General features: G+C 36.3%; 3 protein-coding genes across 7 annotated transcripts in view; 1 reads left to right on the forward strand and 2 right to left on the reverse strand.

Moving 5' to 3' along the window:
• LOC118741205 (cysteine protease ATG4B) overlaps positions 1 to 513 on the reverse strand; it is a 3,563-nt gene extending 3,050 nt beyond the window's left edge. For 2 of the 4 annotated variants that reach the window (XM_036473098.1, XM_036473095.1), the window contains exons 1-2: positions 217 to 513; positions 8 to 111 (exon numbers count right to left, since the gene is read on the reverse strand). The gene's annotated coding sequence lies outside the window, so the exon portion shown is untranslated. The remainder of the gene's footprint in view (positions 1 to 7; positions 112 to 216) is intronic. The other 2 variants (XM_036473096.1, XM_036473097.1) reach the window with 2 other exon arrangements.
• An 899-nt stretch (positions 514 to 1,412) lies between these two features.
• Positions 1,413 to 4,560, reverse strand: LOC118741206 (protein asteroid). Its single transcript, XM_036473100.1, has 2 exons — positions 3,439 to 4,560; positions 1,413 to 3,382 (listed from the first exon to the last, which is right to left on the reverse strand). Exons 1-2 carry the CDS (start codon positions 4,417 to 4,419, stop codon positions 1,685 to 1,687), a joined length of 2,679 nt encoding a protein of 892 aa, XP_036328993.1. The 5' UTR covers positions 4,420 to 4,560; the 3' UTR covers positions 1,413 to 1,684.
• Positions 4,561 to 8,262: 3,702 nt separating this feature from the next.
• LOC118741207 (protein Star) overlaps positions 8,263 to 13,390 on the forward strand; it is a gene marked incomplete at its 5' end in the record, with an annotated part of 87,454 nt that continues 82,326 nt past the window's right edge. For both annotated transcript variants that reach the window (XM_036473101.1, XM_036473102.1), the window contains 1 exon segment: positions 8,263 to 9,486.

The raw sequence follows: 13,390 nt of genomic DNA on the forward strand, positions 1-13,390 counted from the left end.
AGTTAATGTTAATAGGATTAGTGCCAACCACAAGCTGCAGTTGCAGCTGAGCCCAGCGAGATAACGTAGAATTTTGGAAAGTTTATCAGCGGAAGTTGCGCTTTAAACAAACTAAATTATTGCAAATACTGTTTTACTGATTATCAAAAATATTTAGACATATCACTAAAGCAGATTTGCATTAAAAACAATGACAAAACTGTTGATAAAACCAACCTCTTCGTCGCTCACTCCGCGTACATATGTATGCCCTTGACCACTTTAATTCCCACAACTGGTTACAGATTCGTCGCAGATATATGCTTGCTATAGCAACGATCCCGTTGCCAAGTCCAATGTTTTTTCAAGATTCTCCGAATTGTGGACACCAACGCAAAATGCTTAACACATTGGCAGTGTTTTTTCGTACCTGAGTATTTAAATTTTTACACTTTTTACCTGCTCATTACGCGATAAAACAAAAATTTCAAAACAAAGACAAAGTGCTTCCTCTTTGACAGATGGGGGAAAAAGTTGTTCACAATGGGTGATGACGGCTGTTAATTCGCTGGTTGAATTTCGAAAGAATATTATATGCATGTATGTATATATATATATTAAGGTAACTATACTAACTACTTTCTTACTACTGAAAAATATGTTTTGAATTATGTGGGATACATTTTTAAGATGTGGGTAATTGCGGGATTTTTTCTCGATTTTCGTGGGTAATTTAGCAGAGAAAGTCTGGCCTCACTGGCTGGGCACAGTGGGCTGAAGTGTACGAAATTATGCAAATTATTTAGGTCACTGCCACCTATAGAAATGAAATTTCCAACCGATTACCACGAATTTATGCCTTCGGAACAATTTAAAATCGCTAGTAATAATATGTAGGTTGAAAAACATACCAAATATTTTTTTCTGACGTATTGTCAACTTTTTCCAAAGGATGCATTCGAATTCTCGCTTTTCGGTTTAAATTGAAAACAAGAAAACTTATATTTTTTTATTAACAAAATGTATGTACTTTTGTAAAAAACGCTAAATTTTGAATTTTAAATGTATAATAATCTGCAGGTGGAAGTACCTGGCGGCCACGATAAGTTACTATATTCATAAGGACACCCGTTAAAATGTCTGATGTCTTACATTGAATCTTTAAAGATTTGTAATATCCCACAATAAAATTTAGGTAGGCCTTTCTAAAGTGTGAAGCCATCCTAAGAGGCCTACTCAAGAAGGGCTGAAAAAGTGCTAGAAGGGCTTATCCATTTACAATTTACGCGATTGCATAAATTTATATTATTTAACATTACAAATGAATTTCAATAAACATTTTAAGTTTCAATGACATACATTTGATATAAACCTTAAGCAAATACTTCAAAGATATATGATTTTTATAAATTAAAGAGCTAACTTTAAAAGAACTCCAACAAAAGGCCTTCTGAAGTACGTCCTATAAAAGCCCTTGTGGAAGGCCTCTACAGGTAGCGAAAGATTTTTGTGCCACTCCATACAAAAAAGAAAGGAGAAAGGTATGTACAGAGGATGGCCTCTTGCCTCCAATGAACGCCTTTCGGAAGGGCTTTTAACTCCTGAAATTATCTATTGGGATATGTACATAATTTACTAAATTAGGTTTGCCATTAAAAAAAAAAAACTATAGTTTATTTTACACGCGACATTTCCTTACACAGACTTATCGCACTTTAAGGAAAGTAGAAAATTTATTATTCAAGTCGTAGAACTCATCCCCATCCGCAGGCACCGCTTCATCATTTCCGCTATGATCCACCATATCGGCATTAGGATCAGCATTTTCTTGCGCCGCCGCCTGTTTACGCGCTGCTTGTCGTTTCTTCTTCAGTGCCTTTTTATTTACAGCCTGCGTCGTTGGTTGCACAGCCGGGCGCTTCCATTGAGGTACAAATTCATCGCACCATTGCCACAGGTATTCATAGAAATCGACCATCATTTGTGAATCACGAAAAATAAAATTTCGCACATGATAGGCGATGTCGGTGCGTGTTTTTAGCAAATCATACATATTGTAGATGAACACACCACAGAATAGTTGACCCATTTTCGTTGGCACGTAGGGCATATCAAGCAACCCATTCAGACCGTATAATTGGAAGACAATCGATTGAAATTCCGCAAAAGCATGCAAAACTGTTGTTGAATAGGTGTCGTATTTTCTTTTGAAAAGCTCTTGCATGTGAAAATGTTTGAGAAGACCTTCCATTACGAGGTAGCAATCAGATTTCGGCACATGCTCCATACGTTCCGGCACGGGCAATGCAAGTAGATCTTCTCTAATCGCACGCGATTTGCCTTTTAGCGAATCAGTCTCTCGTACAACTCTTTCCTTTCTTAAGATTTTCCCAAAATGTCTATGAAATTCTCGTAGATCACGTTCGGCGGGTATTTTTGAATCAATTGTGCGCAGCACAACCACGGATATGAGCAGAGCATGGAGGTGTATTAAGTCACAGGTCTGCGATTTATGTAACCAGTAAATGATGGCAAGGAAGTACAGTTGTAAATCCTTTGGCAGTAGTTGCACTTTTTCAAACATATTTTGTGCATCTAAATGAGACATTTTGATTTTGAATACATGTCGCAAAAGTAAGGGATCAGGTTGTGTTGGCGTGAATATTGCATTAGTATCACTATCCAACGCATATCGTGTATAATTTATATTTGTAACCCTTGGTTTGCGTGCCATATACGTAAATTCAATTGGCAGCGGATCGCCATTCTCATCAAGCTTTGGTTGTGTCTCCTCACCAACAGCTCTATTTATTAAGGTAAAACTATAGATTAGTATGGGCAATGCAATTTCATTGCAATCCGGATATGGGAAATGTTCAATTTGTGGACTGTTGATATATTTTCGAAGATATACGAGATCCACAAAGTAACGAGGTAAATGGGCGGGATAGAGCTTCTCCAGAAACCAGATGGGAAATGTCGAAATATTACCTCGGGCTTCGTTTTCGATATTTTCTTCACTTTCAACAACTTCATCATCAAATTTCTCATCGGCATCATTGTCTTCTTGTTTGTTTTCTTCTTCACTTTCATTATTTGTCTCTTTGTCCAAATATTCCTCTTCAAAATCGGAGTTCCCTTCATTATCGCTAACGTCCCCGCTATCTTCCTCTTCGATATATTCACCATCCACAGACGTGTTTCCTTCTTGTTCATCGTGGTCATCAATCTCCGCTCCGAATTCCTCTGAATTTTCCCCATCTTTGTCTTCTATATGCTTTGGTGGATACCTTTGAAATGAGTTTTCATATTTACTCACAAAGAAATCGTATGAAAGGCATTTCTCGTTTGAATATCCACTGATTGCCGCTTTCATATCTCGCAGCAGCGACTTTCTTTCTTCCTGTTTATCAAATATTAACAGTAATTATTGAAGTTTATATATTTAAAATTACACACCTTGCATAAACGACTAAAAATTTTTTTCCGTGCTGATTCCACAGTCTCATCCTTTAACCACTGCAATATTACTTGAATCCTTTTCTGTTGTTGTTGTACTTTCCGACTACGTCCTGCCTTGCCCATGCCTGCGGCGAAAAAATTTCGAAAACTAGATCGCGCTATGTAATCATTACCCAGCATCGCAGCGAAAAGTGGCAGTTTTTCCTTACAAAGCGATCGACGCGCTATCAAGTGTTCAATGCGGTATATGCAGCAGTCCAAGAACTTATAGGTTTTGCCCTTTTTAGTACCACGTTTTTCTACATTATTGACTTGTATATCGCCCACAATGCGATTAGCTTTGGTCAATTTCTCCACACGTTTGGCTTCGTTTTTGCGCAACTTCCGCTCAGTTAAATTATCAATACTTGGATGTTCTTGCTCATTGATGCGCTTGGTGTGTGCTTTGACAGTGAGCGTAACCAGCGGTATGTATTGCACATTATAAATATAGAAATCTGAATCATACGTGAGCACAGGACAGCCCAACTTGCGACTAAGTGTAGCCAGCTCATCATCTGCTTCAAATACGCAACGCATTACGGGCACTCCGCAATCATGCACTGCATCAACAAATACTTCCTTCATTAGAAGTGGAAAGATAGTGTTAGCACCGCAAGGATTAATACGCTTGATGACCGCAATTTTGCCTCTTAACCGTTTACCAGCCGTGCGTAGTTTACGTCGTTCATAGCCGCCATCCATTAGTACATAAGGTTCGATATTGCATTCAGCAAGTACTTGGAAAAATTCCACGACTGCACGATAGAAGTCATCGTAGTCACCCCCAAAGGCGGAACAACTGCCTGACACGTCTTTGTACAGGTTGCATGATAAACTATCGCCATCAATAACCAGGTTACAGTCATGTAGCTCGTAGGGCAGCAAATACTGTTCCGCATGACGTGCTATATAGCCAGTAAGTCCACGCACGCCCATTTGAAATGTAATTACTTTTATTTGCGATTATTTATTTACCTTTCAATAAAAGGCACTTTTTTATTGGTATAAATAGCCATGTGTTCGCAAAAACCATTCACGGAATATTCAGATTTGTTTATCTGTGGTGAATAAAGATAAGTTGAAAAATGGGAAATCGTGGAAAAATTTTTCCAACTGAGTGATGCCACTTGGCAAGGAATAAGAGAGTGATGAATTAAAAATAAAGTTCTGAACACATTGAAAACGACGAGCTACAGGCCACAGCTTCCAATTCGTTATCTTCTATGATTCTATGATCATGATTTTTTTGAACGCGGCAGCGACATCTTGAATTAGTATGAGTTTGACATATAAGACGAGGAAGAACCTTATCTGTCGCTGGAAAAGTAGAAATATAGCCCGAACACAATGAAAACGACGAGCTACAAACCACAGCTGTCAAATTATTTTAACACGTACTCTTCTGTAGATAATTATTTTGGCGACGACCGGGCTACGCGACGGCTGTGGTTGTGGCCAGATTAGATCTATTTCTATTTTTCTGGCGAAGGATAACGTTCTTCCTCTTCTTTTATGTCAAACTCATACAAATTTATGATGTTGCTGCCGCGTTCAAATAAATCATGTCGCTATCGACAATGCATTTAGATAATGAAGATGACAAATTGGAAGCTGTGGTCCGTAGCTCGTCGTTTTCAATGTGTTCAGAACTATAGATCTGGCCACAGTCGTCGCGTAGCCCTGTCGTCGCCAAAATAATTATCTACATATGAGTACGTGTTAAAATAATTTGACAGCTGTGGTCCGTAGCTCGTCGTTTTCATTGTGTTCGGGCTATAAAAGATAACAGCCCTATGACATCACGCGTCATCAACCGTAATCATAGGCATGCAAAGTCTATAATGACCATCGAAAAGCTTGTTTTATTTACAAGTCGCAGCAAAAGTTTCTCTGTAGTACAACAGCTGTTCTTTGTTTACATTTTCATTGTATTTTTTTGAGCGCCACTGCAACAGACTGGATTTCATTTAAAGAAAATACTTCGCAATGGATTAAGAAACGCCGGAAAGTGAGTAATTCTATAATAGGGAAATGCATTTCATTTTATTACTTTTTATTATTATGTGCAGTTTCTTAAAGACCACCCCGACCTGCAAACGGGTAAAAACTATAAAAAAAAAACTGTTGTCTCGGAGAGGAGATGGAATTTTTACCGCGAATTCTTTTCTTCGTGTAAGCTAGTGTAATTAATGAATTCGTAATGTATCTATATTTTATGATTTCTTTTTACGTGGTTTAAGATCAGAATATTTGTTTAGAATGGAATTTGTTTGTACTTAAGTACCTTAAGAACTAAAACTTTGGAAATTCTTTATAAAATAAAAAAAAAAAAATGTTAAATCGATGAAAAATTGGGCCAGCACTCTTCTTAACTCTAAAATTTTTTATGTAGTCCTTTTTTTTGGTGATTTTAATTCTAAATGGATCCGCTTTCTGGCAACACTGATAAAATGCCCCAATTAGAAGCTTTCCAGTACACTGTGAATGAAAAAGAAGAAGAATAAATCCACCACACTCGGTGGATGATTCCATTTTTCGCAGTGTGTTTTAGAATTTAGTGAGGTGTGCACTTATTTTTCGCTGCAGCGCTTCAATCACCGATTTCCAATTGCCAAATTCATTAAAAAGAAGAAAAGAAAACAAAATTGCTTATGAAAATGTGAAAATTCAATTAAGTGACGAATAATTGCTAATATATACTCTTGCAGCAGTAAATCCCTTGGAATTGTGGAAGAAGTGCCTTTCGTTCTGCGTGCCGAGACCATCGACCGAATGTGTTTATTTTTTAACTCAAATTGGAATTGTGAAAAAGTTTACTGAATTATTTTCTTAAAGTGCACCTAGTTGGGTTCGAATAATGTGTATAGTGGAGTTCTCGCAAGTTTACACATAAATAGACGATATTGCAGATGCAGTTTTCCTGGATTAAACTACATGTGTACATACTTTGGTATTCTCAACTTTCCATAATTGCTTCATTCATTTTCTGAAATTTTGAACTCAGTCGCAGCAGCCAGTGTTGCCGTGTTTATTTTCAGAAAGTCGCAAAAAAGGGGTAATTGACGGAAAAAGGCTCACCATATTATTTTTGCTTTTCTTTACCAGTTAAAGAATAAGGAACTAAGTCGTCGTTTAAAGTACAAAACTGCATATCGTCATTCTGGAAAACCGCGTAACTGACATTTGCTGTCAAAAATTGGATTTGCTTACACAAGCTCTTGGCTTAATATACTAGCCAGAAATGCAATTGCTTTATAAAAAAAAAGAAACATTTTGAATAATGAGTGTTTTTACTTCATAAAATAATTCATGCAACCTCACATGCGCGGTTTTGCATTATCTTGATACGCTGATTTGTACTTTAAACGACGAAGTTAAGAATAGTGACTCCTCACGACGGGAAAAATGGAAAAGTGGGCGTGGCCCGCCCGTTTTTCCTGATTTCAAGAACATATAACATTTTTTGTGCAAATAAATGCTATGAGCGCTGAAGGGGTTAATTTCCAAATCTTAATATATTGAATGCCACCCATAATATTAATTTGCACAAGAAATGTTATATACCACTAAAATCAGGACAAAATGGCGAATCACGCCCACTATTCCGTTTTTTCAGTGGTGAGGAGTCGATATTCTGCACTTATATCAAGAATATTTCGGGAAAAGCTTTGAACCAAACACAGCATTCGAGTTGCTGCATGGAGAAAAGTTCCCTCTCCTTTAAAAGTTTTAAGTGATTTATTATTTTTTACTAACAGCAGGAAATAATTTTTAATAGCATGTTTCAGTTAACATTTCCTAAAAAGATCTCCGAAAAGGGGCAAAAGTCGCACATAATTTGGGAAAAGGATCAAAAAATTAAAATTTTCTAAAAGTCGAATCAAAGGGCATTGACGCCTAAAAATTGTCAAATTGTCCCTTTAGTCATGACACGGCAGCACTGGCAGCAGTGTTGTTACTTCAGAAACCAAATTAATGGTAGATTTTAATAAAAACAGTGGTAGATCTGTAGAAAAGTGTGGTAAAATAATTGTAGAATTAGTATTCAAATGTAGATAAACTGCATACTCAGTTATGTCCTATCGCACAGTTTTTCCGAAATATTGGCCCTCATTTTTAGTGCGTTAGACACGACTAGACACAAATAAGGACGAGTGCTCAAAAGTTGGCCACGAAAAAAGAGGCATAAAAACTTAAGCGAAGAAAGACTTTTAACGGCGGAGAAAGACCCGTAAAGCTTATTTTCGTAACAGATAAAGTGTTGTTGTCTGTGGAAATACTTTTAGTAAGCAACTTCACAGACGTTTTCTCAGGCGATGTCGAATCTCTAAGATAATTGCTTCATGTAAGTGCAGATTACAAATTTCACAATAGGGGTATTCTCCGAGTCTTGCAAAGCCCTTGCATGGTGCACAGATTGCACGGATTGCACGGTAAAAACCGGTTTTCGTATGGGACAGCTTTGCAAACCGTGCAATCCGTGCACCGTGCAAGGGCTTTGCAAGACTCAGAGAATACCCCTAATAAATTTTCTTGACATTTAAATTCATATTGAGGGGAAAATTGACTGTTCAACTCTTAAAAAACAAAACATTTTTCAAATTAGGCTGCTTAGTAATTTCAGTAGAATTGTGGTAGTTTTTTAAAATATGTGGTATGTAGTTGTAAAAAATAAAAGTGGCCCAAAATGTGGCAGATCCACCACAATAAAGTGGAAACACTGACTGGCAGCAGCAGTCAGCGGCTGTGGTTGCTATTGACGTTTACGTCGACGCTTAGTTACCGTGAACGATTTTGTATAGCGCTGAACCGGTTTGGGACATTTTTCTCTTCATCTTCTGTGGCATCCAAGAAGCAACCCTGCACATACAAAACGTAATGTCAAAATTTTCATTCCCTTTTGACTGTATTTTTTTTTTATTTGCTGGAAATCGCTTTAGACGAGTAGTCATTTTGGCCATTATTGGATGTGGTTTCTGTGGAAAGAAGTGCAAGAGTGGCGCCGAGCCAATGACCGCATATTCGGTATTAGCAAAACCCATAAAATCTCATTGAGTGCAGCGAAAAATTGTGGAAACCTTAAAAAGCATTTAACAATTTTTCTATTTTTACAAAAATTCGAAAAGAAATTTGTGTTTATAGTACATATAAGAATTCTTTGTTGTAAGAAAAGTGAATGAAGGGGAAAAGTGAACGTAAAAAATATCACCTCATCGCATCCGTCAAACATTGCAACAACAACGACATCAGCAAATTCGTGAACGGGAGCAACAATTAAAATACGGTGAAAATTTTGCTCTAAGGAAAAGCAACACAATCGTATTCACATCCGCTCATTTGGCTCGTGGTTTTCGTGGTTTCCATCGTGGTCGTCGTCGTGTTTGTCGTGCTGCGGGCTTTGTTGCTATTGTGCCTTTAGCCAATTTTGTTGTTATCGTGGCCACATTTTGATCAGATTTTCCATTTTCGTTGACTAGTGGAAAGAGTGGTTGGCGTTTTTTTTTGGCAACTGCGCTGTTAACTGACGAACTCGGAATCAACGACGCTGCGAGAGACCTAGCCTTCGATATTGCCATCGCAATCGCCGGCTAAGCAACCAAGGCAATATCCGTGCAGCCCTTCTTTGCATTCGTACACATTTCGCCCCACCACTATTGGGCAACTGACATTAGCTTAACACAAATCCCTATCGCGTTTTCGCCACGTTCTCCAACAAACCTTGTGCGCTTTTGACATTTACCAACTTGGCGTATCGCTACATTCCTGCGGCCATACAGTGCTTGTTGAGTAGTTCAGTGTGCAGTTCCAGTACAAAGCACCAAGCACACAGACAGCTCAGCTAGTCAAAAGGTGTCGACAAGTACTTTTCAACAGTTGCGTCAGTTGGATGTCGGTGGCCTAATTGAACGTTCCATTACACATATTTGGAATAATAAAACAAAGTAGAAACAGTGAGCAACATTTTTTGTATACCACTGGATCATCATTCAAAAAGCGTTAAAGGTGAGTTTTTGCAATTGATTTATACTATAAATTCATTTGTCATAGCCAAAAAAAATTCCTTATTTTCATTCGGTACAAAAAAAAAAAAACTAAATTCTTGGTAGGCTTAAGTAAAGACCACTAGAAACAGTTGTAGTTCATATCTAACTGAATTTATCAATCTCTGGTATCAGAAGAACCGTACTCCTCAATTTATTGGGCTGTGAAATCTTGATTGCCGGAACTAGGTGGTTTTAGTAATCTACTAAGGTACTTCACAAGGTAATTTTGCACAGATTTGTGGTGTAAACTTGGAAAAGCATAGCTTGGTAAATCTGAAGTGCGTTTCTCTAAGAAATCGATCGTAATAATAACTAATAGGGAATTTACATGATTCAACTTTCACAGGCGATTAGTTGAACCAAAAGTTGAACGAAAGTAGGGAGCCGACCAACTTCATTGTAAGCGATTAGTTGAAAGGCTGTTTACACCAGGCGATTGTTGCTTTCAACTAAAAATCGCCTGAAAAATCGCCTCATGTAAATTCCCTATAAATCATACATCAAATTTACTATTTCCATCGAGAACATTAATCGAGATGCATTACTGCATAGATCTTTAGACAATTTCAGATTGGTCCTTGACCGAGTATAACTTATGTATCTATATAACATTATCGTGGGAACCAATGCATTTGTATTACCTCGCTAACAGAGTCATCTTAACAGCAGGCATTACCGAATTCCACTTTTCCCACGTCCCTTGCACTTGCAGGTACAAATTTAAGGACATCTTCGAACTCACAAAATTTCTGCAATTAATTTCTTAGAATTTCATAGCATCGAAGGCCACACAAGCAACATGCATATTCTATGTTGTTGTTGTTGTTGTTGTAGCGGCTACATATTCTATGTAGTACGTTCTGGTTGTACTCGTACTTAGTTGAATGCCACAGTAGGGGGGCTGGACAACAGAACGTGCTGACTTGAAAAGAGAAGCGAATCTTTGTTATTGTTTGAGTAAGAAATTACAAATTAACCACCCGCCAGGTCTAATCAGCAAACAATTTTCATAATTTTCAATTGAACAAAAATGGCTCCGTACATAATACCAGAAAAATGAGTAATTTGTGTTGATTAAGTGTGCAGAAAATTGCTATAATTTTCAAAGCGCGTTTACGTGGAAAAATTTAAAAAAGACAAACAAATGTACATACATACGGTAATTGAATAGACAAAATAATTGTACAATGTACCTATTGCGAGAAAATGGAGATTGCGAGCAGTATGCAAAAAAAAGAAACAATATACATACATACATAGTTAAAAGATTTGAATATTCAAACGTTTTTTCTGGAAATGCAGCCATTACTCATATGTACGTTTTCTTGCTTTTATTTATTTATTAAATCAATAAGCATTATACTAAAAGCATTTACCAATTTCAAATTGTGCAATTTTTAGATATTTTTTTTGCAAATTTTTAAGGAAAACGATTTTTTCTGCTTTTGGCACATTCAATTTTATAAATTTCGCATTTATACATTTCTCTTGCACTTCTGCCAGTTTTAATTTTTCACTTCCTTCAAAGTGCTCCACTCGCTGCCAACTTGGTCCTGTCGTTTCCATTAAAGCCAAATATGCAACATTCAACGCTGCATCAAATTGAGGACAAAAGTTCATTGGAATTTGTGCTTGTGCTACCTACCATTTTGGCTGCTTTCTATTGCAAAAGTGTTCCTTCCTGCAATGAAATGACATTTATTTTACTTTTGTTTATTCTTGCAAGCATTAAAATACATTTTTAGTGCACATTTGCGGGCTTCCACTTGCCATTTTTTGGCACATTTTTCTCTTCAATTTTACTGCACAAGTGATTTCACATAGAGTGTAGCGAAATTGCAAATTTTAACTACTCTCTTTTTTTTTTTGTACGGCATATTTTATTCTATCAATCGATTTTATCGAATATTTTTCGATTTGCACAATGCCAATGATGTTCATAGGATGGACATGTGTTCCGCATATGTGCTCACGAATGTGCAATTTCAGTGAATTTTTTGCTCACGTCAATATCGTTTTATTTTTTTAAATATTTCTTAGCTATAAAAATGCAATTTTGTTTACATTTCTGGTAAATCGAGTTGTGAGGTATTTATTTACTTATTTTTAGGGAAACATTAAATTAAAAATATATAATTTGTTGGCTTTTGTTAGACACAAAAATGTAATTTTGAAACGCAGATGTTGGGTTGGGTTGAATCATGGACACAGAAAAAAATTTATAGTTCACACTAGTTGACTAATTCGTGAGTAATTTTTATCAGTGACCGACGTAGGTTAGAGGGCACCTGTGCATAGTGTCGGGACTGCGGCCAAAAGTAGTCAAATTCACTGATGCAACTTAAAAAATGTTGATGTCAATTGCTTCGCTATATATCCATAAGAACATTTCAAGCAATGTTTTTTTAAAAATGTGTTCGATTTTAAATTCGATGTTAAATTTTTTAATTAATGCGGAGAATTTAATTGTTTGAAATTTTTTATAACACTGTGACAGTTTTCTGATAATTATCCAGTAATAAATTTATTTTATTACCTAAGTAATAAAGTTTTCATGTCCCGACCTATGTAAGTAGTTTTCAAAAAAGTTAAAAAATTGTTAAAAAAAAATTTCTGAGCGAAATTAAAAGTTAAGACATATGTAGTAAAATTTCATGGGAAATATTTTCGTACAACATTTTAAAGGATTAGCTCCCGCCTGAAAGGGTCGTTTTGCTCCTTACTTCAAGAAACCCCATAAAAAGAAAATTTGAAAGGTCGTTAGAGGTTTGAAATATTCTAGAAAATTATTCTTCGGAAAATTTTACTCGGGTCTTCCAAGGCAAGAACTTTATGCCATCAACGTAGAAGCGTGTAAAAAATTAAAATAAAAAAACAGAAAAAAAACTTGTTTTTCTATAAAAAATTATTAAAACTTGAGTTTGGCTGGTCCTCCTTGTGATAGATTTTTACCGTTACTCCTCTAAAGTGTAAAAAATAAGTGGATTTTAATTGTGCATAAAATAAATTAAAAGAGAACATATTAACGATTTTTCAGAATTTGTTCAGCTAATGTTAACCTCAAATTTAGACACATGAGAATGTTCGCTTAGGTTTGCTTCATAGTTTTTATTTTTTAGTGACACCTGAATAAAACACATGTATGCTCATTTAGAATAAAATAACGTTTATTTTATTATTTATTTATGTTGAGAATCACAGAGAGGGCCACCTTTCTATATATGTAAATAATATATTATTAACGTTGCATATGACTTTACTTCAAATCAAATGAAATGTATTTTTTCTTGGTCTAACGCATTTGCGTGAATTTTGTTTGTGTTGTGGGAGTGATAGTAAACCGATACGGCGACAAAACAGCTATTGGTCAGGTAAAACCGTAGTCGACCCGGTACGTAGAACCGACTCACATAGATCCGATAGCTAGATCCGACCATTAGCTAGATCCCGCGTTTTCATCTTTTTTTATGAAAACTTAGAATAGCTCTTCACACGCAATATTCTGTTCCGCTTGCCTCCAAATTGGTTGACGACTGGCCATGTGCAAAAGTGAGCGATACTTGGGGGGGTTTACCCAGTCGATATGGTAACATTTAACTGACCATTATGAGATTCTCCTTTGCTACGAACAAAAAAATCTTAAAGCTATTTTCTATGTTTTCTTTAATTGTTAGTTTTCCTCCTTTTCATTTTCCACCAACTTATAAATGCTTCACTGTTTATAAATTCTCTCATTTTCTCAATGCATACTTATCATAATTTGTGCAGTTCAACAGTTCTTTGGAATTTCACTTTACATTTCGACGCCAACAACAACAACAACAACAACAAATCACATACAAACACCTGCCTTGTTGTTGTTG

This window comes from Rhagoletis pomonella, unplaced genomic scaffold (genome assembly GCF_013731165.1).
Source record: "Rhagoletis pomonella isolate Grant_MI unplaced genomic scaffold, Rhpom_1.0 Rhpom_scaffold_00006, whole genome shotgun sequence".
Classification (NCBI taxonomy): domain Eukaryota; kingdom Metazoa; phylum Arthropoda; class Insecta; order Diptera; family Tephritidae; genus Rhagoletis; species Rhagoletis pomonella.